This window comes from Hyaena hyaena, unplaced genomic scaffold (assembly GCF_003009895.1).
Source record: "Hyaena hyaena isolate Hyena2069 unplaced genomic scaffold, ASM300989v1 scaffold_77, whole genome shotgun sequence".
Classification (NCBI taxonomy): domain Eukaryota; kingdom Metazoa; phylum Chordata; class Mammalia; order Carnivora; family Hyaenidae; genus Hyaena; species Hyaena hyaena.
In genome coordinates this window covers 3,271,962-3,298,382 of record NW_024080708.1, presented here as the reverse complement: position 1 = coordinate 3,298,382, position 26,421 = coordinate 3,271,962, and the positions used below count along the sequence as shown (strand labels likewise).

At 38.4% G+C, this 26,421-nt stretch overlaps 1 protein-coding gene across 3 annotated transcripts in view; it reads left to right on the top strand.

Annotated features, from left to right (window-relative positions):
- Positions 1 to 25,384, top strand: part of DNAAF6 (dynein axonemal assembly factor 6) — a 38,542-nt gene extending 13,158 nt beyond the window's left edge. For all 3 annotated transcript variants that reach the window (XM_039233527.1, XM_039233526.1, XM_039233528.1), the window contains exons 5-7: positions 1,848 to 1,944; positions 19,822 to 19,907; positions 25,182 to 25,384. In XM_039233527.1, the coding sequence (XP_039089458.1) occupies positions 1,848 to 1,944; positions 19,822 to 19,907; positions 25,182 to 25,311 (313 nt within the window). In that variant the 3' untranslated portion in view covers positions 25,312 to 25,384. The remainder of the gene's footprint in view (positions 1 to 1,847; positions 1,945 to 19,821; positions 19,908 to 25,181) is intronic.
- The last annotated feature ends 1,037 nt before the right edge of the window (positions 25,385 to 26,421 follow it).

Sequence of the window (26,421 nt, the reverse complement as noted above, 5' to 3'; positions counted from 1 at the left end):
AATAGAAGCAGTGGGAGACTGCAGATAATTAACTAGAAAAAATTATCCAGATTTCACATAAACAATGTGAAAAAAAACCTATAAACATCATAAAAAAAGATTAAAAGGGATTTTAAAACATTTCTGTGTGCATCTTCAAAATGAAGAGAGTAAATCTCAGGTTATGTTTATACAGTGCCCACACATCCGTATAAAAGGTAAGAAGTAAGCCACTCATTTGTCATATTGTCTAAGGAATGTCAAACATCCATATGTGGCAAGTTCCAAATTTGAGTACATTTTCATTTCTCATCTTGATGTTTGATGTTCTGTAGAAATAACATCCGTGAAAGCTTTAAATGAATAAGAACTCCAGTCAGGGTATGAAGAAAATTGCTTTATAAGATTTTTTAATCTTTATTTTCTCACTTATGCAAGTACATTTCAAACTGTCCCAGTGGGTAAAGAGGAAAATGGGTAAAGAAAGTGAGTAAGCAGCTCACAAAAAAAGAAATCACGAGCAACCACATACAAAGTAACACGGGCCTGAGCTGAGTCACTGGCCTTGGGGAGAAATGTGAGGGTCTTTATTTGAGAGAGTCTTAAAGGAATATATGGCATTCAATTAGATATAAGGAATGAGAAGAAAGCCTCAGAAATGATGCTGAGGGTACCAACTTGGGTGACCAGGTGAATAGTGAGGACATTGTGATTGGGAATGAAGGGAGAGGGGAAGCAGTGAATTTGGTTTTGGATGTGTGGACTGTGAGGTGCCTTTGGAAAATAACATCTGGAGATGAGGAGAAGAGCAGCAGCTAGAACAAATCTATTTGGGAGTCATGGGCATGTGGATCGATAACTTTCTGTTTTGTTTTAACCTGGCTTCACCTTTGCAAATATCAGGTAAATGTTATAGTCTATTAAGAAAAAAAGTGCCCCGTATCAAATAGCTACTTATTGCTAGCCCTATTCAAACTCAGAGAAATCCCTTTTTTCATTCTTGGGCATTCCTATTTGCAAGTGGTCAGAAGTTCAATGTAGTCCTTTAGCCTTCCTATCCAGAGATTTACCATTTCTTCATGAGGGTAGAATTAAATGGGAAAGATCACTTGTAAACATTTGCTTACTTCATTCCATCTAAAAAGATAGGGTACAATATGGCTGTGTGTTTCTATAAACCAATCTATCCCTAGGGACCCTAATTTGGGGACAAAGAAAGATTTGTAAATTGTCATAATTGAGGTGAAATATCAGGAAAATCTTTCACTGGACTAAGAACTTGTAGGCCTAGATTCTAAGCAATGCAATGTAGTTGTGCTGACTGCATTACCAGTGTTTCTATTGTAGAGTTTTAGAAGTGGAAAAGATTATAGAGATCATTGAGTTCAAACCGACCCTTCTCCCCATGAGTCTGTGACTTGACCAAGGTCACACAGTTAATGACATAAAGAGTACTAAACCTGGATTTTCTAACTCTACACTGTGGCTTCAGTTTAGCAGAGGAGGATTTTTATCTATCCATCAAACCCTGGGTTATGGGCCTACTATTTTTCAGAGCCATCATTTTCTACTTTTAATCTTCTTAGAAGTTCCCTTAATCCATTTTATTTGTATAGCTCTAAAACAGCTAAGGTTAATTTTTCGAAAAGAAGTAGATACAATATAAATCCTGCTTTACAGCGTTAAGTATTTTTGACTGAATTTCTAGACTTCTGTTTCTTCATGTTCTCCTGTATGCCTGAAAAACTGTCAGCACTTTATTTTTTGTAATAGCATGTCCTCATAAGTTTCCAGTTTTTTTGCGCTGTGAGGAAATTGCTCTTTCTTTTGAGTTTCTGTATCATTGACTCCTCCCCCCCCTTTTTTAGGTACGAGATAATATTCAAACAGCAGGTGGGAACTGAGGATATATTCCTAGGATTTTCGAGAAAAGACTCTTCAACAGCATGTTGTGAAGATCTAGTGGTGAGCTTCTTTCCATTTTCCATATGACCATTATGGCTAAATTGACGGACTGTTGTGTACATAATACCATAGGCAAGGCAGTAAACTCTTTAAAAATAGTAGTTACTATGTTTTAGGCATTAAGAGAATAATTGGATTGGTAGTTTAAAATTGGTAAAGATGGGGCGCCTGGGTGGCTTAGTCGGTTAAACGTCCGACTTTCGCTTAGGTCATGATCTCGCGGTTCGTGTGTTCTAGCCCCGCGTCGGGCTCTGTGCTGACTGCCAGCTCAGAGCCTGGAGCCTGTTTCAGAGTCTGCTTTTCCCTCTCTCTCTCTGACCCTCCCCTGCTCACGCTCTCTCTCTCTCTCTCTCTCTCCCTCTCTCCTAGAAATAAATAAAAATATTTAAAAAAATAAAATAAAATTGGTAAAGATGTACAAAATAAACTCAATTTACATATACGTGTAAGATTTACAAATAAACATAGTAGAAGCATATGACGTAATACACTATTTCTAGCCTTATTAAAACTGCCCATTTGGGGCATCTGGGTGGCTTAGTTGACTGAGCATCTGACTCTTGATTAAGGCTCAGGTCATGATCCCAGGATCGCGGGATCAAGCCCCACATCAGGCTCGGTGCTGAGGATGGAGCCTACTTAAGATTCTCTCTCTTTCTCTTTTTTTTTTTTTAAAATGTTTTATTTATTTCTAGGAGAGAGAGAGAGAGACAGCGTGAGCAGGGGAGGGTCAGAGAGAGAGGGAGTCACAGACTGAAACAGGCTCCACGAACCGCCAGATCATGACCTAAGCGAAAGTCGGACGCTTAACCGACTAAGCCACCCAGGCGCCCTTCTTTCTCTCTTTCTGCCCCTCTCCCCATCTCATGCTCTCTCTCTTAAAAAACAAAAAAACAAAAAACCCTACCCATTCCAATTGGACTGAATTTTCTTTCATCCTAGTTCTGTTCAATGCATGCCATCTGATTGGTTATTAATTATGATGAGTTGATGGGCAACCAGAATGAAATCTTTCCTTCCCTGAATCTCTTACTTCTTCTAATGACTCAGATTACAATGGTGAGATTTAAAAAGGGACTTTTTCTTAAATTTCGGATATGAACTTCTGATTTAAAACTCTAAAAAGACATCTAAAAAGTTACTGGACTCCTATCTGAATGACTCTATTTGTATGTAATAAAAATAACAATACCAATGACATCAATGAGATCACCTTATTTTTGCTTATTTGAGCCTCATAATGATCTTGTTGAAAAGTCTGGGTCTACCCAAGATTGTGGAATGCAACTCTTTTTGGTAGCATATACTAGTAATTCTGGTTTGGAGAATTTTTTTCCCTGAGATCAGGGACTGTACATATATCTTTTCCCTCTCTCTCATAATACTCTACATTATAGAGTACTGAGGTGCCAATTGGAGATGCTTAATATTTTTTCCTTAAGCAAATGATAAATGGCATCGCTCTTTTGCATGAACTTCAGGTTTCTCTTATTAGCAAAATCTAAGACATTCAGTTGAATGAAGTAACATAATGGGAATAGTGAGTTTAAGTACCTCGGGAGATTTTTCACATTCTAATGAGTTAAGGTTTCAAGTGATCTTGAAGTAATTAGCTCCCTGGGTTTTACCAGTAATATCCCAGTTCCTCTCTTTTAAATAACTGTAAAATAAAATTTTTGATGTCTAGTGTTGAGGATTGCTGTAAACTCTGGAGGAATTCCAGGCCCTAAGTAAATAACTGTTGTGACCCTTTCCATTTCTCTCTTGTAAAGTGCTACTAGAATTAATAATAAAGGTATCCTGAATGAAGACTCTTGGAACCTAAATTGTACCTCAGAGTAGTATACAATTAATGTAAAACTCAACAAGTATAAGCAGAAGAAGACCTGGCCCCTCCCTTTAATGAACTTCTAATTGATTGGGGAGACAGCACTAACATAAATGAAATCATCTTATTATTAACAATGAAACTCAGTCTTGACAGTTTTCAGTCCACCAGTTTAGAAGTTTCAGTTAAGGCACAGACAGCACTGAATGGAAGCCACAGGAAATATTTGTTGGTGCTATGGCACCTCACCACATGTACACTGTTCTTTTTCTCTTTCTTTCTCTTCATACATTCAGTCTTTAAACACTTAGTGAGTACCATTGCATACCAGGCACTGTTCTAAGTACTAGGGATACAAAGATAAATAAGATACAGTCATTACCCTCAAGAAATTTATAGTAAAGGGCATGGACGTCTAACAAATCACTGCAATTCAGTATGGTAAATATATATTTAGAGGCATATACCAGTACATGGTGACATAAAGTGGAAAGGGATCAACAACAGGTGGACAGGATTTTTCCAGTGGACAACATCTCATGAAGGGCATTGCAAACAGAGGTAAGGCACGTGGGAAGGTACCCAAGCATGAAATAGCCTGGCCTGTTTGAGTGATGTGTGCATATAAGAAGGAATAATTGTGGACAGCTGACTCTCAAAAAAGAGAAAAAAGAATCCCCGATTTGTAGCTTGAATTTTATCCTATAAGCACATTAATGATGATATCCACTATCATTGTTTAACCTCACTGGTAAGACTTGGACTGAAGAGGTTGTCGACCACATCGCAAATATTTCTTCCTCAAATGTATAAGCTTATTATTCCTGTTGATAATATAGCATTTTCTCATATCTAAGACATCATCGAATTGTAAACATGCCACTTACTTAATAACAAAGAAACAACAAGTATACTACCATGTTAAATGTACACATTGGTTGCGTGATGCATCCCAGTATCAGAAACACTAAAATGTGGGGGGAATTACACCTTAGAATTGGCCAAATTTATTATTTGTGGGCTGGACCTGGTCTCTATCCAACCCAGAGACTTCAAGAAGAAGACCTCTGTTTAAGAGGAGGAGGATAGTAACACAATCTGTTTGAGTACAAGAAGGGACTTCGAATCTAAATTTCTTGAGGACCACCCCTTACTTTACCCTCCCCAGCCTCCAGATAAGCAAACAAGATTTATGAGTCTTAGAGCAATTGTCCTAAACAAAATTCTCAGTTAAGACTATGCATGTTTTCAGCAAACTTTCCATTCTTTCCTTCTAACCCCAAGCCAAGGAGCTCCATTATCCAAATTGTGCTTGCTGCTCCACTCCCCGAGTTCATAGCTACCAAACTTCCCTTGCCTTAATCTATATTTAGGCATTTAATATTTTAAGTAAAAATTGTATGTATTTAAAGTGAAGTGTACAACATGATGATTTGATACATGTATATATAGTGAAATTACTTCAGTCAAGCTAATTAACATATCCTCTCCTCACCCACTTAGCACTGTGTGTGTGTATTATGTGTGTGTGTGTGTGTGTGTGTGGTTGAGAGCACCTGAAATGTACTCTCTTAGTAGATTCCCAGTATTCAATATGGTATTAGTAACTATAGTCATCATGCTGTACATTAATTTTACAGCTACAGCTAGGTTTGCAGGTTTGTTTTGTTTTTAGCTGCTAACCTCAAACAAAATTCTATGAGAAAGCCCAACATATAAAACACATAAAAGTACCCCTGCCTTCATTCAAAGGGTACTATCGCCCATGAGGCAACTCCTAGGAGAAAAACTGGGGCTCTTTGGAACACGGTTTAAAAGATACTTATCTAGCCTTTTGTCCTTGTAGTACAGTTGATAAAATAAGGTCAAGCTTGCAAGATATCAAATACTCATATAAATTAATGGAAGAATAATAAGAGAGCCAGAGGGCTTTTTCCTCCTAGGTAACATGTGTGTTTTTCTTTAAGCCTCATGAGTATAGTGCCCCTGTCTTGTTCTATTTTACTTTATTATTTTTAATTTTCTCTTTTGTTCTCTATATTTTCCATCGGTCCCCACAAGCATCCCACTATCAGGGGTTTGATATATATCCTTGAATACATATTTACCATTGTTTGCTACATGTTTTTTTTAATGTTTACTTATTTGTTTTGAGAGAAAGGTAGAGAGCGAACTGAGGAGGGGCAGAGAGAGAGGGGGAGATAGAATCCCAAGCAGGCTTTGCGCTGTCACCACAGAACCTGATGTGGGGCTCGAACCCACGAACCATGAGATCATGATCTGAGCCAAGATCAAGAGTCAGATGCTTAACCGACTAAGCCACCCTGGCACCCTGCTGTATTTTATAATTCAGCAAATACTTATTGAGCACTTGCCATAGGTCAGATACTCAGTATATAGGGTTGAACAAAATAGGTAAGTTTCTTCTTTCAAGGAGCTTACTGTCAAGATATTAAGTAGTCCATAAGCAGCAGCAGACTTTCATAGGTCCACCAATAAGGAAACAGTGAGCCCCAATGCATATAGTTGATTACTTACACAGGCAGCATCAGCAAGATCAGTATGGTATCATCTCCCTTTGCCCCACAGGACATCAAACGAAAGTGGCCAGATGACAGGTGACACGGGCAGTAGGCACTCTGTTGCTGAAGAGCCAATTCTAGATTATAGCTGAATTATTTTATAGCCTGCATCTATACCCAAGAGGAGGGAGGTATAAAGCCCTTCTGCCTTATGGGAACCAGGGAGTAGGGTGAGAAATGGCCTCCCACAAGATAAGGAGCCTCAAACAAGGCAGAAAGACAGATAGGAAACAGCCTTGAGGCAGCTCCTCACAAGACTGTCTATCTTTCCACATTCCAAGAGAATCACAGGATGTCCTGCCAAGACTTGGGGCAGACTGTAGTTGAATCTTGCCTATGTGGCCTATGGGGCTGGTGCAAGGTTGCTGGGGTGCCATGGCAAAGCCATCTCCCTACATTCACAGTCTATGAATAAATGTTTTTATCCAGATTATTTTCACTTAACATTAAATGATAATAATAATAGCAAAACAATTTATATAATGCTTGCTATGTTCCAGGCATTTCTCTGTGACCTTTGCATATAGCAAATCATTAATCCCCGCATCGACCCTATGAAATAGGTGCTCTTATTTTCATTGCACAGATAAGGTTGCTGAAGCACAAAGAAGTTAAGTGGCTTGCTTAAGGTCACACACTTAGAATCTGGTAGAACTATGAATTGAACCCAAACAATTTGAATTTGATAGAAGTGTGTCTAAAGTGATATGAGTGCAAAGAACTAGTCCAAGCAGACTTAACAATACAGGTGGCATTTGGCCTAGACATTTGAAGTCCATAATAGTTTGTGAGGGTGGAAAAGCTGTCTGAGCAGAGTAAACAGCAGCATGAGCAAAGACATAGCGCAATGAAAGTATATGATGTGTTTTGAGAACTATTTGTGATGTTCTTGGAGCCCCAGAATGCACTCGCTTTGAGTAATAAAAGATAAAACAGAATAAGCATCTTGGAGCTCATTGTAAAAGCCCTTAAATGTCCATACCATGTGCTTTGGACTGAATTGCACCCCCCCAAAGTTCATATGTTGAAGCTCTAACCCCCACTGTAGTGGTATTTGGAGATGGAACCTTCAAGAGGTAATTAGGTTTAGATTAGGCCACAATATTAGTGCCTTCATACAAAGATACCCGAGAGCTTGCTCTGCCTTGGTCTCTCTCAGGGCCATGTGAGCATACCGTGAGAAGGCAGCTTTCTGCAAGTGGAGAAGAGAGCTCTCACCAGAAACCAACCATGCTGGCACGTCTGGCATGCTCAGAATTCCAGTCTGTAGTATAGTGTTATGGCAGCCCCAACAGACCAAGACACAGTGAAATGTGAACTTTTGTGGGCATTAGAGTTACTTAACATCTTGAAGCAGGTGAGTTAAACAATTAGAGGTGTATTTCAGGCAACTCTAGTGGCAGATTATTGTGGGAAATTTGGCAGAGATGATGGTAGGAGATGAGTGTGAGTTAGGGAGATTGGTGGTAGAGAAACCAATTGATAGACAACATCACTAATTCAGGTGAGAGAGGTAGGCCCCTGGAGGGTGGCAGTAGGGATAGATAGCAAAGTAGACATTTAAGAAGTAGTATTGATAGGATTTATTTTTTTTAATGTAATTTATTGTCAAGTTAGCTAACATACAGTATGTACAGTGTGCTCTTGGCTTTGTGAGTAGATTCCCCTGATTCATCACTTATATACAACACCCAGTGCCCAACAAGTGCCTTCCTCAACGCCCATCACCCATTTTCCCCTCTCCCCCGCCCCCCCCATCAACCCTCAGTTTGTTCTCTGCATTTAAGAGTGTCTTATGGTTTGCCTCCTTCTCTGTTTGAAACTATTTTTTCCCCTTCCCTTCCCCCAAGGTCTTCTGTTAAGTTTCTCAAATTCCACATATGGAAAGTTGTCAAATGGATATGTAAGGGAGAAATAGGAGTCAAGAGTTCTAGGTTGGGTGACTGGGTAAATGGGGACGACATGAATCAAGATAGGGGAATATAAAGTAGTTTGTCTCTGGATAGTAGTCTTAGAGATGGTTTTTAATTCTTTTTGTTCATCCGAATTTTACATTTTGTTTACATTACCATCTATTACTTCTGGAATAAGAGTTAACAGTTTTGTTTGTGGTATGGGGATCAGGAATGCAGTGAAAGAAGACAAAGTTCTAAGAGAAATATATTAAGTTTAGGTTAAGAAATATATTAAGTTTAGGTTATATTGAGTTTGAATTGCCTATAAGAAATCTTGCTGGAAGTGTGCAGGAGGCTGTTAGAAATATAAATCCATATGGAACTTAAAGATGGGGACTGGAGATGTTGATTTTCAGAACTGGTGTTCTCTGAGGGGTTAGAATATCTTACCACAGAGTACTGGCTTTGCATCGGGTTTGGAATAAAGGAGAATTGATCTTAAGTAGCACATGTATGTTGGCGGTGGGGGAGGTATTGAGAGGGACACTAGGAGACTTGCAGAAATGAGACTGAGGACAGAATACATAGCCCTTGAGATGGGGTCAACATTCAGAGACAGCGTTCAAACAGAGGCACTGGAAATTCTCACTCCAGTTCCAAGCCAGGTATCGAAAACCAAGAGGAATCAGGTCAATGCAGTGAGGTTGACACTGGGTCATGACTTTAGAGATAAAAACAATGATTATGAGGGAACCCAAAAAACTGTAATAGGAACAATGTGGCAAAGAATAGGGAACTGCCTACCCTTGAGAAATAGGGCTGACTGAAGTACCTGACCTCTTAGATGCCAGTTGGGGGCCATGGAAAATGGAACTTTACCTATCAAAGGGATGTAGAAAGATAGCCTGTCTTCCCTCAGAAGACTACTCATGGTAGGAAGGGGGATGTGTGCAGTGGGTAAGTAGGTCAGTAGATTCCCATTTTTACCCATGCGTGTTGAACAGCAGATTATCTCTAAAAGCCAGAAGTGAATGGGGCTAGAGTTATTGATATTCTGCCAAATGACCCATTGTTTGTTCTAGGGGACAGGAAAAGCAGCCTGCACATAGCTTGATACTCTTTCTGAGCAGTGGATACATAATATTTTGGTTCTTCTGTTTTAATGCATCCATACTGATAAGAGGATATTCTGATGTGACCTACAAAACAAGCCATTTAGTCTGTTTCTTTTTCATCATCACCTCCTTCACAGGGATATGAGACTTACTCCATCTCTAAGTCTCACTGAGAATGGGGTAAGAGTCAGGGATGGGATAGGAGTCAGTCACTATCTGGCAGACACAACCAAGGGTCACATGTTTATCACACGTATTCATCTCGGCAAGGCTATCAATCATTCTGAGCAACAAGTCTGCCTGTCTTCTGAGAATCCACTTGTTTCCTGAATGGTCTGCTTCTCAAATCCTGATTTCTGTCTTAAGGTTAAAACAGTGATATTTGTTTACTTCTAATGAATAAATAGATTTGGCTGCATGATAATTGAATGGATTCTCTTTCCATATAAATTCTGGAGGATGGACACCTTTTTTGCAGGCCTTCTGATTATTCTAACTTTATTTAATTGGTTGCACATCAGACCGTGTGTCAGGGAGACGGATATTTGAGCTGTAATACAATTCCTTATTATCAGGTCCAGGCAGCACAATAAACCTTCAGTTAAACTTCTAATAGTAATATAATATACATACATTTATAGTTAATATCATAGCATTCTTTCATAATGATGGTAGGGGGTGGATACCTCCTTTAAAGCTAACCTAATTGTATATATTTAATATATTTCTGATTATGAAAGTTAGATGTATTTAAATTTTTAAATACATTTAATACATAATACATAATGAGGGAATTAGATGCAGAATGTGCATGGGGCGAGAAGAGAGAGAGATGGGGGGGAGAATTTTAGATGGGCTTAAGGTCAGGTATGAAGTAAGAGTGAAGGATGTCTTATACATATTACTTGGTTTTAAAAAGTCAGTAATTTTACATTCTAATGATGTCATTTTGGGGAGGTTTCATCAAAATGTCTGAATCACATTGTCTGGAATCCTTGAATCAGAACTGGCAGAAACTTCTGAATCCATGCAAGCAGATTGACAGACTGACCCTAGGAAAATGTCAATATTTGAGGGATGGATCAGGGAAGAGAAACTGTGAGAGAGATTCAAAGATGGGGGGGAATCCATAATAGTATCTACCACTATAGAGGGGTAAAGCAGGATTAGGGTGCAGAAGGAATTCTTAGATTTGTCCGTTAAGAAGACTTCGGTGACCTTTGGAAGACAGCAGCTTCAGTGGTGTGGTTGGTGCCAACAACAGATTGAAGGAAGCCGAGAAGTGAACAGGAAGCGATGGAGAGAAGGCAGCAAATGTAGATCATTCTTTGAGGAAGCTTAGCAATGAAAGGGAGGAGAGAGAGATGGTTGTTGAGGAAGAGGGGGCAGGATTTAGGGGGTGGGTTTTAGGATAGGAGAGAATGCTTTTCAGTTGATGACAAAGATCCATTCCTTTGCTTATATAATATAGTGAGTGCCTGCTGTGCGTCTCTAGAGTGAATGAACAAATAGTAAAAATGTAGCTATGGTATGCGCTACCAGAAGACTTTTAGAAATGGGCGAGGCATTTTTGGTTATAGGATGTTATTGGCATTTAGTACTTAGGGGCCAGAGATGCTCTAAATCCTGCAATAAGAGGGATAATCCTAAAAACGAACAGTTGTCCTGCACAAAATTAGAAAAACAGGGGTTGAGGATATGAGGGTGACTACTCAGCAGTATTCTACCCCTTTGATTACTTCCTCCTTAAGACACATTTTCCTCTTTGCTTTAATGATCCCCCCCCCATTCTCTTCTGGTTTTCCTCCAGAATCACTGGGCATTCCTCATCTCCTTTGACCCCAAATCACTGGCTTTTCCTCTCTTGCCTAAATTTCTCTAGGTCTCTGAAAAAGACCTATGTCTTTTTTTCCCCTCTATTTTCTTTCCATCTAGTCCCATGGCTTTAAATACTATTTCTTTAGTCTTGAGCTCTCCCACAAGCTTTAGATTCATATAACCAACTGCTTACTTGACATCTCTCACTTGTTTCATAGGCAGCACAAGCCTACCATATCCAGAACAGAACTCTAAATTGTCTTCCCCAAACCTCTTTCTCATTGATCTTCATCATCTCAGGAAATGGCAAGAACATTCACCCAACTGCTCAAACTAAAAAACTAAATCATCCCTCATTCCTCTTTCCTTTATACCTCACATGCACTCCACCAGCAAATCTTGCTGGCTCTACTTTCTTTTTTTTTATTATTATTTTTTAAATTATTTATTTATTTATTTATTTATTTTACAGTTTATTGTCAAGTTATAACACCCAGTGCTCATCCCCACAAGTGCCCTCCTCCATGCCCATGCCCCCGCCCCCCCACATCCATCAGTCCTCAGTTTTTGTCAGCATTCAAGAGTCTCTCATGGTTTGCCTCTCCCCCTTTCCCCCACTATTTCCCCCCTTCTTCTCCCCCATGGTGCTCCGTTAAGTTCCTCCTAATCCTCCTATACATGCAAACATGATATCTGTCCTTCTCTGCCTGACTTATTTCGCTCAGCATAACACCCTCAAGGTCCATCCATGTTGCTACACAAGGCCAGATTTCATTCTTTCTCATTGCCATGCAGTATTCCATGGTATAGATAAACCACATCTTCTTGATCCATTCGTCCGTTGATGGACACTTAGGCTCTCTCCATGTTTTGGCTATTGTTGAGAGTGCTGCTATGAACACTGGGGTACATGTGCTCCTATGCCTCAGCATGTCTATATCCCTTGGGTAAATTCCTAGCAGTGCTATTGCTGGGTCCTAGGGGAGTTCTGTTGTTAATTTTTTGAGGAACCTCCACACTGTTTTCCAGAGGGGCTGCACCAGTTAACATTCCCACCAACAGTGTAGGAGGGTGCCTGTTTCTCCACATCCTTGCCAGCATCTCGTGTTCTCTGATTTGCTCATTTTAGCCACTCTGACTGGCGTGAGGTGGTATCTCAGTGTCGTTTTGATTTGTATTTCCCTGATGAGGAGGGATGCTGAGCATCATTTCATGTGTTTGTTGAGCTGGCTCTACTTTCAAAACATATTCTAAATCCATCTAATGTTTCAAACCATCATCATCTCTCACCTGGACCATTATGATCCCCTCCTGTCTCATCTCCCTCCTTCCACTTGCTTTCTTGCAACCTTTTCACAGTGTCCATAAAGAACCTACTTAGGAGTAAATCAGAAGGTTCTTGTTCAGAACCCTCAGTGGCTTCCTATAGCACTTAGAACAAAATCTAAACTCCTTATCTTGACCTATGAGGCCATATATTATCCAATACCTACCTGCGTTTTCAGGTTCATCGGATACCACATTTTCTTCCTTGTTCATTATATTCTAGCCACCGTGGCCTTCTTTCTGACTCTTCAATGTTCCAAGTTACTTCCTTTTTTAAAAAGTTTTATGTATTTATTTTAGGGGGCGAGGAGCAGAGAGAGATGGGGAGAGAGAGAGAGAATCCCAAGCAGGCTCCACACCGTCAATTTGTGGAGCCCAATGCAGGGCCGAAACTTATGAACTAGCAAGATTATGAACTGAGCCGAAATCAAGAGTTGGTTGCTTAACCAACTTAGCCACCCAGGCACCCCCATGTGTCAAGCTGCTTCCTGATGCTTTGCTCTTCATTCCATTTGGAATATTCTTCCCTCAGATAATGACACTTTTACCTCCTATGTTTTTCTTGTTTAATTTCATTGCTCAGTATCTGTAGAACTATATTACATTAGAGTGGTAAGTGTTGGTCATTATTTCTTCTAACTTTAATTAGGATGTTTCTAGTCTTTCCCCATTCAACTATTCATTCAGATACTGACTTTTCGGGTTGTGTGCTAAGGAACTACTCATCTATTCTGATTTTATTAAGAGTTCTAAGCAAAAATGGGTGATGAATGTGATCAAATGCCTTTTTAACATTTGAGGAGATTATATGATACTTTTACTTTCAATCTATTGGTAAATTGTATTAAATTTCCTAGTGTTGAACCATCCTTGCATTTACTCAACAAATATTTACTGAGTGTGTATGATGTGCCAGGTACTGTTCTAAGCACTGAAGATATCATATAATCAAAACACAAGTATCATTGTCCTAACAGATCATAACTTCTAGGGGGAGAGGTAAATAAACAAAATAAGTACATTTTATTGTACATTGGAAGCCAATAAATGCTGTGAAGTAGGAAAAGGTTGGTAGGAGCTACAATTTTTTTAAGTAGGCTCCATGCCCAACGTGGGGCTTGAACTCATGACCCCAAGATCAAGAGTCACATGCTCTACCAACAGAGCCAGTCAGGCACCCCAGTTGGGGAAGGCCTCACTGAGAAGGAAATATTTGTGCAAAGATTTGAAGGAGATGAGAAAGTGATGCTAGGATATTGAAAAGGTTAAGTGGATATATAAATCACCAAGATCAAAGACAGAACTTCAATGTTAGAACTATCAGTACAGAACAAAGAATTATTCTCAGAGAAGTCAGGGTGGGGGTATAGCCAAGGAACTGGTAGATGATTGCAACAAGGAGGGTAATTGGTGAAAACATATGATTTATTTTTAAAAAGCTAGAGGGAAGGGGCAGGCCCAGGGATATAAGGGGGATGGGAGAAAAAATATAGGCACCAATTGAGAAGACAAAGGGAAGCAGTGTTATCAGGGAGATCCAGATTTCAAGAAACTGAAGGGAATTTTCAGAGGCTAAAAGATAAGGGGTCATGTACTGTACGTTCCAGAGGACCTAATGGAAGGTTTTCATGAGTTGGTGAGGGGTAGGAAATGGAACCAAAATCAGAGCTATGAAGATCCAGATGGTAATTATTAGGTGATAAGCAAGGACTTGGGAATCTGAGGCTCCTTGTGTTTACTGACACATAAAGATAAAAGTATAATGGATTTAGTTCTGGTAGTCTCAAGACAGCTAGTAGTAGTGAGGCTATGAGTGTTTGGGGGCAATAGTAGGTGCCAGTAAAGATAGGGAGATCCTATAGATGAGTCTTGTTACACCAGAGTGAGCTGAGCTTACTCTTGACTACTGTGAGAGAAGAGGTACTGTGCTACCAGGATCTCATGAGACAGGCATGGCAGTATAGTACTGGAATGTTTCAGAGTAGTAACATTATAGAGAATTTATCCATTAATTAAAAAATTATCTATTGGTTTTGTGTCCTAGTTTTGGAGAACATATACCTCTATATTTTTATTCTTATGAGGTAAATATATAATTGCAAAGTAGGTATCCATCACCTTTAATGTTTTTCATTTTCATATAGATCATTATTGCTCATGAGAGTTTTTATGAAATATGTAGATGACTGCAATAGGGAAAATACCTCCATAGTTAAACATGGGTTTCCATAGTTAAACAATGTGAAGTTAATTCAGAATGAGACATACCCAAACATTTTCTGTTAGTCAGAATTTCCTTGGACACCTGGATGGCTCAGTTGGATAAGCGTCTGACTTCAGCTCAGGTCATGATCTCATGGTCCGTGGGTTTGAGCCTCACATTGGGCTCTGTGCTAACAGCTCTGAGACAGGAGCCTGCTTTGGATTCTGTGTCTCCCTCTCTCTGCTCCTTTCCAACTAGTGCTCTCTCTCTGTCTCTCAAAAATAAATAAACATTAAAAAAAAACTTTCTTAATATGTTTCAAATGGAAACTCAAATAGTCTTAACCTGGGGTGCCTGGGTGTCTCAGTAGGTTAAGCCTCTGACTCTTGTCAGGTCATGATCTCATGGTTTGTGAGTTCAAGCCTTGCATCAGGCTCTGGGCTAACAGTCCAGAGCCCGCTTGAGATTCTCTCTTTCTCTCTCTCTGCCCCTCCGCCATGTTGTCTCTCAAAAATAAATAAATAAACATCTTAAAAAGAGCCTTAACTTCTTTGCTAAGAATCATATATATTTGAGGTGGTTACTGTATTTCTGTCAAATAAAGATATTTTTATAATATCTAAAACCCATCAATTAAATAGGGATATCTTTTAAATTTTCAGCCCAAACCTTTCTGCATATCTTAAGCCTCAATGGAATTTCAGTAAATAGCACACATAGACTGACCACGTTACATATAAGATATATTTCATTTACTCTTCTGTTCTGGATGTCAGGAAGTGACAATTCAAAAGGAAACATAGAACGGATGACCTCTGTGGAAGAGAGGTGCCATTTGGCCTCCTCATTTCAATTTTCCAACATCTTATAATATGATCACAGACTCTTATCTGAACAGCTGGGGAGCCCATACTAATCATTTACAAGTTATAGAAATATTTCTTCATGAACCATCTTGTCATAGAAATCTGTTATAAGAACAAAACCATAAAGAGAACATTTAAAACTTCAAGTGATAATCCCAGGTTAATGACCTCCCTTCCCAAACACTTTGGTATATTAGGCCAGTTCTGCTACAACACACAGAGGTGAATAAATGAAGGACCATGCGAGCAATATGATTTATTTACCTATCCCAGGAAAACCCCAAAGTGAATTCCCAGAGACAGACTAAGCGAGTAGTTTTGGCTATTTGCCTGAAGACAAGCTGAAAGTGGAAAGAAAGGATCTCACAAACCTTAGAGTGGTGGACTTTTAACTGTTACTTTTTATTTACAAGGCCAGAAGGCAGAGGTTTGAACTGAAGTTAGTAATGGGTACTGTAGTGACCAGCCTACAAGAGGCCCCTAATTATTTTCACTTCCTGATATTCTTCCCTTTGTGTGGTCCCCTCTCATACTGAATAGGCCCGACCTGTATAACCAATAGGATATTGCAGAAATGAAAGAACATCTTTTCTGAAGCTATGTTTAAAAAAAAGGCACTGCTTCTGCCTTGATCTTTCGGATCATCCACTCTGGGGAGAAGACACCTATAGTTGCATAAGGACACCAAACAGCCTAAGCTCTATGGAGAAAGTCCATGTAGGGAACTGAGGCCTTCTGCCAATGGCCATGTGAGTGAGCCATCTTGGATGCAGACCCTCTAGCCCCAATAAAGCCTTCAGATATCTGCAGCTTCAGCCAATATCTTGATTACAACTTCATTATAGACCCTAAGCCAGAACTACCTGGCTAAGCTACTCTGAAATTCCTAACCCACAGAAAATGTGTGAGATAATAAAGCATATTGTTTTGAGCCATAAATTGGGGGTAGGGTGTAATTGGTCTCGGCTATACAACAATAGATACCTAATAAGCAATAAATAACTATTAAGTGACAGAAACAGAATTCCAACCCATGTTTGACTCTGAAGGTTGAAAGTTTCCTAATGAAAATTTTAGCAGTTTTCCTTAGTTTACTTATTAAAATAATTAATTCTTTGAAATAAATCAATTTGCATCCTATGAAAAGAAAGGTACATCAGGGGCGCCTGGGTGGCTCAGTTGGTTGTCCCTTTGACTTCAGCTCAGGTCATGAACTCACAGTTCGTGGATTTGAGCCCCGTGATGGGCTCTGTGCTGACAGCTCAGAAAAAGGAACATCAATCTCTTTAATTGCTTGGTCAGTGACATATGGTATTTACTAATGTTGGACTAGTTAGATCTCGGGTACGATCAGTTAGAAGTCAATAAATAACCATGTTATTTTCTGGGAATTCATTACAAGTATTTCTAAAGAAGTCTGATTCATGTTTCAGGAGTTTTTCAGTCAGGATCCCTTATCGAACCTCCTATTTTATGAGATATTAATGTGTATGATTCCATTAAATTTGTTCCTTCCTGTCCATCCTCTGTAACCATTTTAGTACACAATTTTAATTTTCTCAAGAGGATAAATTGTTTCTGAATTACCCTTCACTAGAGTTGCAAGTGACTTGAAGTTCTACCCAAAAGTTGTATCTATATTCACATATGTCATATTATTTTTTATTCCTCAAATATCATTTCAACCTTGGGGAAATAATCTTTTACCTTGAAAGATCTAAACATTTCATACTAAACAAATATTTATATCCCTTGGTCCAGGTGATATGAGTCGTCCGCAACAAAAGAACATCTCAACTATCAGACTTGCGAGTTATTACAGTAAAGATGGGTCTTTCTTCATCCAATACAGTGCTCATTTACTTTGAGGCAGAGCACCTATAACTACCTCTTTACAAAATACAGTACGCCTGGGTGGCTCAGTCAGTTGAGTGCCCGAGTCTTGGTTTCGGCTTAGGTCATGATTTCACAGTTTTGTGGGTTTGAGCCCCGCGTCACTCTCTATGCTGACCCTGTGAAGCCTGCTTGGGATTCTCTCTTTCTCTCTTTCTCTTTCTCTCTGCTCCTCCCCTGCTTGTGCTGCCTGCTTGGGATTCTCTCTTTCTCTCTTTCTCTTTCTCTCTGCTCCTCCCCTGCTTGTGCTCTCTCTGCATCTCTCAAAATAAACTTAAAAAATTATTGAAAAAAGAAATGCTCTATTTCTCTCACTTAAAACATCTGTAGCTATGAAGACTTGAATTTTCAAAAATATAGATTAGGAGGTAATTCTTTGTTTAATGAAAATATTAGCCAGAGGATATATTTGATTTTTTTTTAAATGTTTATTTTTGAGAGAGAGAGAGAGAGAGAGAGAGAGAGAGACAGAGAGCCGGCAAGGGGTAGAGATAGAGACACAGAATCTGAAGCAGGCTCTGGGCTCCTTGTTGTCAGCACAGAGCCCCACACGATGCTCGAACTCATGAACCAGACCTGAGCTGAAGTCGGATGCTTAACCGACTGAGCCACCCAAGCACCCCAGCCAGAGGATATATTTAGATAGTAGGATCTCTAGACTCTATTTACAAATATTTTTACATAGAGATTTAATAAAGTAAAATACAATTCACAGACATGGTCCACATGCTTTATGTTGCAAAAACACTATTGCCTGCTTTAAGCTTCTTACAAGGAATTCCAGTTTTCCCATTACTTATTTGATATGTGTTTCCTTCATAGCCTGGTGCTTTTATCCTTACAATTTCAGTTCTTAAATCACCAGATGTCCAATATTTCAAGTGTCCTAGCTCATTTTAGAGAAGGCTTCATAATTTACCTTCATCTTAAATTGTTTTTGTTTGTTTATAGAAACCATATGCCATGGTGTCTTAGGTAGATAGATCATGAACGTCTATCAAAAAGGGAATTAATTAAATTAGAGTGAGAGATGAGACTTTGTACTGTGGTAAAATACACAATACAAAATTTACTGAAATGACATGTAGTGCATTGATCATGTTGTGCAATCATCACCTGTATCTAATTCCAGAACATTTCCACCAGTCCAGGAGGAAATCTGTACTAGTTAAATTGTCATTCCTCGTTTCTCCCTCTCCAGCCTCTGCCAGGAACCAATCTGTTTTCAATCTCTATAAATTTACCTATTCTGGTTATTTCATATAAATAGGGTCTAAAATATGTGACTCTTTTTGTGCCTGGATTCTTTCACTTAGCTTTATGTTTCAGGGTTCATCCATGTAATAGTACTTCATTCCTTTTTATGGCTGATTAATATTTTATTGTATGGATAAACCACAGTTTGGTTATCCATTTATCAGTTGATGCAAATTTGGGTTGTTTGTGCCCCTTAGTCAAGCTATGGTGAATAATGCTGCTGTGAACAGAAATGCTCTTGGGTATGTACCCAGGAGTGGAATTGCTGGGTCAGGTGGTAACTGAGATGTGACATTTTAAAATGAAATCTTACCGGGGCGCCTGGGTGGCTTAGTCGGTTAAGCGTCCGACTTTCTTTCGCTTCGGTCATGATCTCGCGGTTCGTGGGTTCGGGCCCCGCGTCGGGCTCTGTGCTGACTGCCAGCTCAGAGCCTGGAGCCTGCTTCAGTCTGTGACTCCCTCTCTCTCTGACCCTCCCCTGCTCACGCTGTCTCTCTCTCTCTCTCTCCTAGAAAAAAAATAAATAAATGAATAAAAAATAAAATGAAATCTTACCAAACCAACAAATAGTCCCATTTTGTGTGTGTGTGTGTGGAGGGTGTGTGTGTGTGGAGGGATCATGTTGTTATTTCTCTTTTGTTAACAACTTTTATGGACTCCTATACTTCTCTAGGAAATGTGGTATGAGAGTTTATACCAGGATACTACAAATGGCATCACCAACCCACACCCAACATGAAAACTAACCACTTTTTATACAAAATGCCCACTGATATAAAGCCTGTTGAAAGTTCCCAACCTTAGCAGGTGCACTAGTATGCACCATCAGACAATGAAAGTTACAGGCAAGGAACCTTAGTTCAATTACAGATAGTTGTCATTGGGCCACTCATTAAAATTCTCTGTATCTCAGTTTCTCCATCTGTAAAATGGGGGTAATCCTTCCTCTCAAGATTCTAATGAGGAAAGGGCCTCGCTGTGCACGTAGCTGGAACTTAATAAATATTAGCTCTCTTTTCCCAATACTTTCTTACCCTCTTCAAATTAACTGTTCTTCAAGACAAAAGTATTTTTCTTCTCATTTTCTCTTTCAGGTTAAAGTTAAATTGCCAAATACAAACCCTTCTGATATTCAAATTGATATCCAGGAAATGATCCTTGACCTTCGCACTCCTAATAAGTGAGTAAAACTTAGAACTAGAATAATGTATTAAAATATTAATGAATCTTTAATCAATATTCTTAAAGTGTACCTCACCACTAAAGTCTGACGAAAAGTGAAAAAGTCGTTATTCATTCAGATGTTTGATCTACATAATATAAATATATATGTATATATATTTTTTTGAAACACCTAAAAAACCTTGTTTTTTTTTTTTCTGTCTTGCATCCGTACATTTGGAGTAGGTTGATACCACCAAAATACAGTCTTTGACATTCAGATACCGTTTACCTATCTGTGTGGAAAAATAACTAGAGATGAAAATCTCTTAAGTTGTAAGTCTTGCTTGTGGCTTTTTGTACAGTGATGGCATAAGAGATGCAATATCTTTAAACTTTTTGGTTACTGTGGGACTCTAGGTTCAATTTGATCGTATCCATCTAAAACTTAACAGAAAAATCTTGTCATCAATTCCTTAAAGCAAAAATTCTAACAAATTGAGGCACCTGGGTGGCTCAGTTGGTTGGATGTCTGGCTCAGGTCATGATCTCACAGCTAGTGAGTTCGAGCCCCACATCAGGCTGTATGCTGACAGCTCAGAGCCTGGAGTCTGCTTCAGACTGTCTCCCTCTCTCTGCCCCTCCCCAGCTTGTACTCCGTCTCTCTCTCTCTCTCAAAAATAAACATTAACATTTTTTAAAAAAATCTAACAAATTTATCACTAGCTCCTCAAGTAGTGTAAATACATTCAAAAAGAATACAGGTGATAGTGGAATAATCCAATTAAACATTTTGATATTTTCAAAATAGTCTTCTTATTACACAGGTTCAAATTATCTTTCCAAAGCTCAACACGTACAGTAAGATTCTGACACAAATGTTTGTACTGAAACCTGGAGAAATCAGTCCTGTCTCTCAAAAACAAGTCCATAAAGAGGGAATCAATGGAACCTGGTGTGTGCTAGATAAAATATCTAAATATCTCCCTGCTTGTTTCACTTTTCATCTGAATGTATACTAGTGAGCACACTTTGGTTGATTGCAGTGGTTCTTTCTCTGTTACTCGGGAACATTTCAAACTGGGTGTGCTGAACAGTCAGCTGCTGGCACATTTTCTTTCTTCCATTATCAGTATCCATAATTTTCCCCCGGTTGATCTTAGAATTTCAAAATAATAAAAATAAAAAATAGATCCCTCATACAAAAGACTTCTATGTATAAATGACCCAATGCACATACATAGCTTAACCATGGTTTCTTTTTTTTAAATTTTTTTAAAATTTATTTTTGAGATAGAGAGAGACAGCATGAACAGGGATGGGGCAGAGAGATAGGGGGACACAGAATCTGAAGCAAGCTGCAGGCTCTGAGCTGTCCGCACAGAGCCAGATGCGGGGCTCGAACCCACGAACCGTGAAATCATGACCTGAGCTGAAGCCAGACACACTCAACCAACTGAGCCACCCAGGCTCCCCAACCATGGTTTCTATAGGAGGTGCATTTAGCCCAAAATAATCTACACATGGAAATATATCAAGTACTTTCTCATTACTTATGTAATTTCAAAAAAGTATTCTCACAAAAATTGTCTCATGTTATAAAAATTACATCCACTATTCCTATGATTCACTTCGAGGAGTATTGTAATTTTTGCATTCCTATTATACATGCTTTTACTCTTCCACACAACCTCTGCAAGGCAAGTTGCTTAAATGAACAGTTAATCTTCCATGATATTGGTGTGCTTGTTAAAAGCACATACATATCTACACACCATGGAGTTAATTTCCGTTCCCCTAGAAGTTCTCCATCAATCTTCAGGCAACTGCTATGCTGTCATTCCAGATATCTATCAGAGCCCACCAAATGAAAGACTCACACAGAGATACTTGTCCACGTAGAATGTGGACTACATTAGAATTTTGGGATCATACTGTTCTTATATATTAAATACTCAGTGCAGAGAGGTGCTGTCTCTTAAAAAAAAATCATTAATTATGATAGGCTGTTATCATTTTTGTTATTTTTCCTAAACACTTGCACATTCTTTGGAGCCACACTATTATCTGAAATTGTATTATTGGAAGTGTGCCTTGTTTTTGAGTTTATTGGTATTCACATATACTTTCTTTAGTTTCTAACTTTGACAGCCTATCACACTATGTTTACTCACCCCTGGAAAGATAAGAGAAAACATCCTGTTCATGAATCTATAATCTATTTTAACTGAATTGACTGGTAATATCAGCCAAATGGTAGTCAATTGCTTTAGAACTATCAGTAAAACCCAGATTTTTTAGAATTATACAACCAAAAGAAATAAAGCAATGTCTTAAATTCTTCATTTTAAAAAAACTGGTTGCTTTGGACTGTTGATTCCCAACATGGAGTAGATGGAAAAGAGAAAAGACAGGGGAAATTGGATAATTTCCCAAGGACTTTTGTCTTCATATGAAGTTTCGCTATTTTTGGAAGTGAATTCTAAGAATATCATAAATGAATTCCTTGAAGGTGATAGTAAAAACATATTGTAAAGACAAGTATGAATTAATTTTTGGTTGAATGCTGTTTTATTCTCACCTTTGCTGTGGGCCTTAATTCAAAGTGATTGAGAATTGACTGATGTTCAGACTCAAAAGATGTTTTCAAGATGAAATACTGAATGTCAGCTCAGTAGCTGTTTCTGCACTTTCTTTGAAAATAGTTATGTCTCCAATAGAAAACACTTAAAAAGTAATGTTTTTTAACCCAGATATTTATTTTTTAATTTAACTTTTAGTTAATTGACATACAGTGCAATATTGGCTTCAGGAGTAAAATTCAGTGATTCGTCACTTACATATACACCCAGTGCTCATCACTACAAGTGTCCTTCTTAGTCCCCATCACCCATCTAGCCCATCCCCCACCACCTCCCTCCATCAACCCTCAGTTTGTTCTCTATCGTTAAGAGTCTCTTGTTAGCCCAGAGATAAAATAATTAACTAATTTTTGTAAAATAAAAATGCATTATGTGAATATGCACAGAACAAGGTAGTCCTGTATTTAAATCTCTCACAAGGAAAATCAACTTGACTTTGCTAATATAAATGTAAGTATATAAGTCTCTAAACTGGAGTTCACTATATAGGTAATTCTTTTGTCTTTACTTTTATGTATTATTGTTCACTTTTAAGTAATTGCTAATGAAAAGTAACACTAGATAAACATTTGATCAGTGCCTAAACCATAGCTTCTTAAAAGCAAGTATACTATCAATGTAAAGGCAGAGGGATCTAGTTTAAATGTTTATTCACATTTGATAGTACTAATGTATTGTAGGTACTCAAATATTATTTTGCCTTTCATTCATTTATTTGTTCACTCAACAAACATTCATAAAGTCTCCTGCTAGACACTGGGGGGACATGAAGATAAGATATAGTCCTGTCCTTCAATGAACTGTACATGGATAAGTATTTATAGACTTTTATTTTGTTTACATATAAATCTCAATCCAGATATCAGGCAGTAAAACAAACTAGACAAAAATACTTCCCTTCTCCTAAGAGCCTAAATAAGTTGCGCAGTTTCTGTTGTTCAGAATTTTTAGTATGTGAAGCCATACTACTAAAGACTAGACAGAAATGCAGGAATAGATGGATCATTCCAATGGCCAGTAACTGTCTCTGCTGAATTTACTTCTCTCCGGACAGAGAAGTGCACGTTATCATTGGAACTCCTTCTTCAGCTGATTTATAGTTGCCTTTTAGTGCAATGAAGCTACCACCACTGAGCTTTGCTTTATTTTTAAAGTGAATATATTATCATTTGTAGAATAAGGGATAAAGCAAATCCAACTCCAGCTCAAACTCGATTGTAAACAACTTTTAAAAGATGGACACTAAACATTTTTTGCACCCAGTTTTTGAGATGCCAAATATTACATGCTGTATTAAAATACATCACGAGGGGTGCCTGGGTGGCTCAGTTGGTTGAGCGTCCAACTTTGGCTCAGGTCAGGATCTCACAGTTCATGAGTTGAAGCCCCAGTTCGGGTTCTGTGCTTTCAGCTCAGAGCCTGGAGCCTGCTTCTGATTCTGTGTTTCCCTCTTTTTCTCTGCCCCTCCCCCTCTCATGGTCTGTCTCTCTCTCTCTCTCTCTCTCTGAAAAATAAACAAAGATTCCATTTTTTTAATTGTAAAATAAATACATCACAATATCATTACTCCTGGTGGAGAGAGCTGTTTTTCCTACTCCAAGTATCTGGAATGGAGCAAGAGTAACAGAAAATTTCTCCTTTAGAGAAATGTGATCACACAGAGATGTATGATAAATACTTTTAATGAGCCCAGTTTCCTAAACTTAGGTCTTTGCAAATGAGTGAGGTGGCAATTGGTTTTCAAGAGTTTGTTTTCAAATATTAGTTCTTCATAAAACTATTCAATAAGTAAACCTAAGAAACACCAGATTCCTTTACTGATTTGGATCCCATAACTTTTTACAAAGCTTTCCTGTCCACTTTTTATAGAGATACCAAAGCCTTCTCCATGGAGAAGGTGAGGTAACAAGTGTTTCATGCATTTAATTTTCTTCAGATACCAGCATGTGCTGACCTCATGCATAATTCAGATTCATACCACTATGACAGAATTATGGATGGCTCAGCCCAGCAATGCAGCCAAAGCATATAGCTATCCAGCAACAGAGCCCACAGCTGCAAAATAAACCCAGCAATGTCTCACAAGGATTTTTGTCAATGTACAGTAGATAGAACCAGAAGGAAGCAAACAGAAGTACTTTCCTTGATCTGGTATTAAAATCATTCCGGGCCTGCATTTCAATAACTATCCCTGTAGTAGAGACTTGGCCTGAGGTTGTGTCAGCAGAATTATTATAGAACCATTCAATTTTCAGACTTGTATCAGTCAGTCACATTCCATGTACGCATAAACATGGCTGGCAACAGATCTTTCCAACCAACTTAAAGTTGTAACGGCTCTATTCCTCTGCCTGTAAATCATGCCTCAGTCTATGTTTATATAGTGCAAAATGAGGTCAATCTTGACAAAGAAAGTGGGGGGTATCAAAACCCCTGCCTGGGTTTTTAAGGCCCCCCAAAAAAGCTGATATACTATGTGTGTTAATTAGGCATATTTTTGAACCAGTACTTACAGTGTCTAAATACTGGTTTTTGGGTTCCTAACCTTTTGATGGTGCGTATTGCTTCCCATTATCTTATTAAAAGTGATATCTTCTTGATATTACTTTAGGAAGCTGATTCTAGGTTTCTTGTTTTGTTTTGATTTTTAGGAAGCTGTTGATAACCCTTCCTCACCCTGTGGAGTGCAACAGTGCCAAAGCCTTCTATATCCTGGAGACTGAGACCCTTGAAGTCACCCTAACAATGAAAAGAGACTTGGACTTCATTAACTTCTTCTGAAGCTTCATGAGTAAGGACGAAACATGTTAAAACAGCACTGCTAAAAAAATAAAAAAAAACCTTTGAAAAATTGGCTAATGTCTCCTCTCTTCTTTATTATTCTGACATATTGCATAAAGGGTCTAAATTCAATTCTAGTGAGATCTTGGTCATTTACAGTCATTCATATTACTCTGGTGGGAAATACTGTTTTCTTATATTCATAAGCTATTCCATTTTTTTGCTGATAGCTGGATAGAATTTACAGGTTAACCAATTAGATTACTGCATGGTCAATTCAAACTGAAATATGACCATGAAGTGGTTGGTTCACTTATTTCGGTAGTCTGAAGAACTTAAGCCAATTAATTATACTATGATACAATCAGTTCCATTGCAACTGGTCATTATTATGGCCAGAAAAGTTTATTTGGTTGCCTTTTCATTGATTTGATCAAATGATTTACAGTGTCCTCTGGCTAGGCTCTCACAATCCTAGAATATACAAATAACAAAGGATTATAAATAGTTTGGTACACCATCCTAAACAACATGTTTTACTTGAATAAGAAATACTTCAGAGCACACAGTGCTATTTAGCTTCCTCAGTCCTGCCTTCAGTGTCTGGATCTGGTTAGGTTAAAAATATTCTTCCTTTTTTTGCACTAATAATTACTAACAATGCCTGTTGGGCTACTGTGTGTGTATTTAGTATTGAAATCCTTGACATTTAAAAGGAATATAAAGAAGAGTGTGATGCATTTACAAAATCTATTCTCTTTCATTTCCTATCTTTATTCATAATTGGGCAGACCTATTTTTATGAATTATGTCAGTGCCCCTGCCCCTTCTGGACTATATTACTGAAGTTTATTTCAGAATTCTTTATGAATAAATCTCATTTTAAAAGCTCCTGTAACTAGGCTTCACACATCACTGTAGAACAGTGGAGTTACCTGAGAGTGAAATTTTGAGAAGAGATGAAAAATTGAAAGTTTATCACTTCTACGTGAACTACTAAGGAACTAAATGCTCAAGCAGATATCTTCCAGACTTACATATGTAGGTAACTGCCAAGCCTCTAGTTTGTGACTAGATCTAATAGAAGTAAAAAACTGAGACATAGTCAAA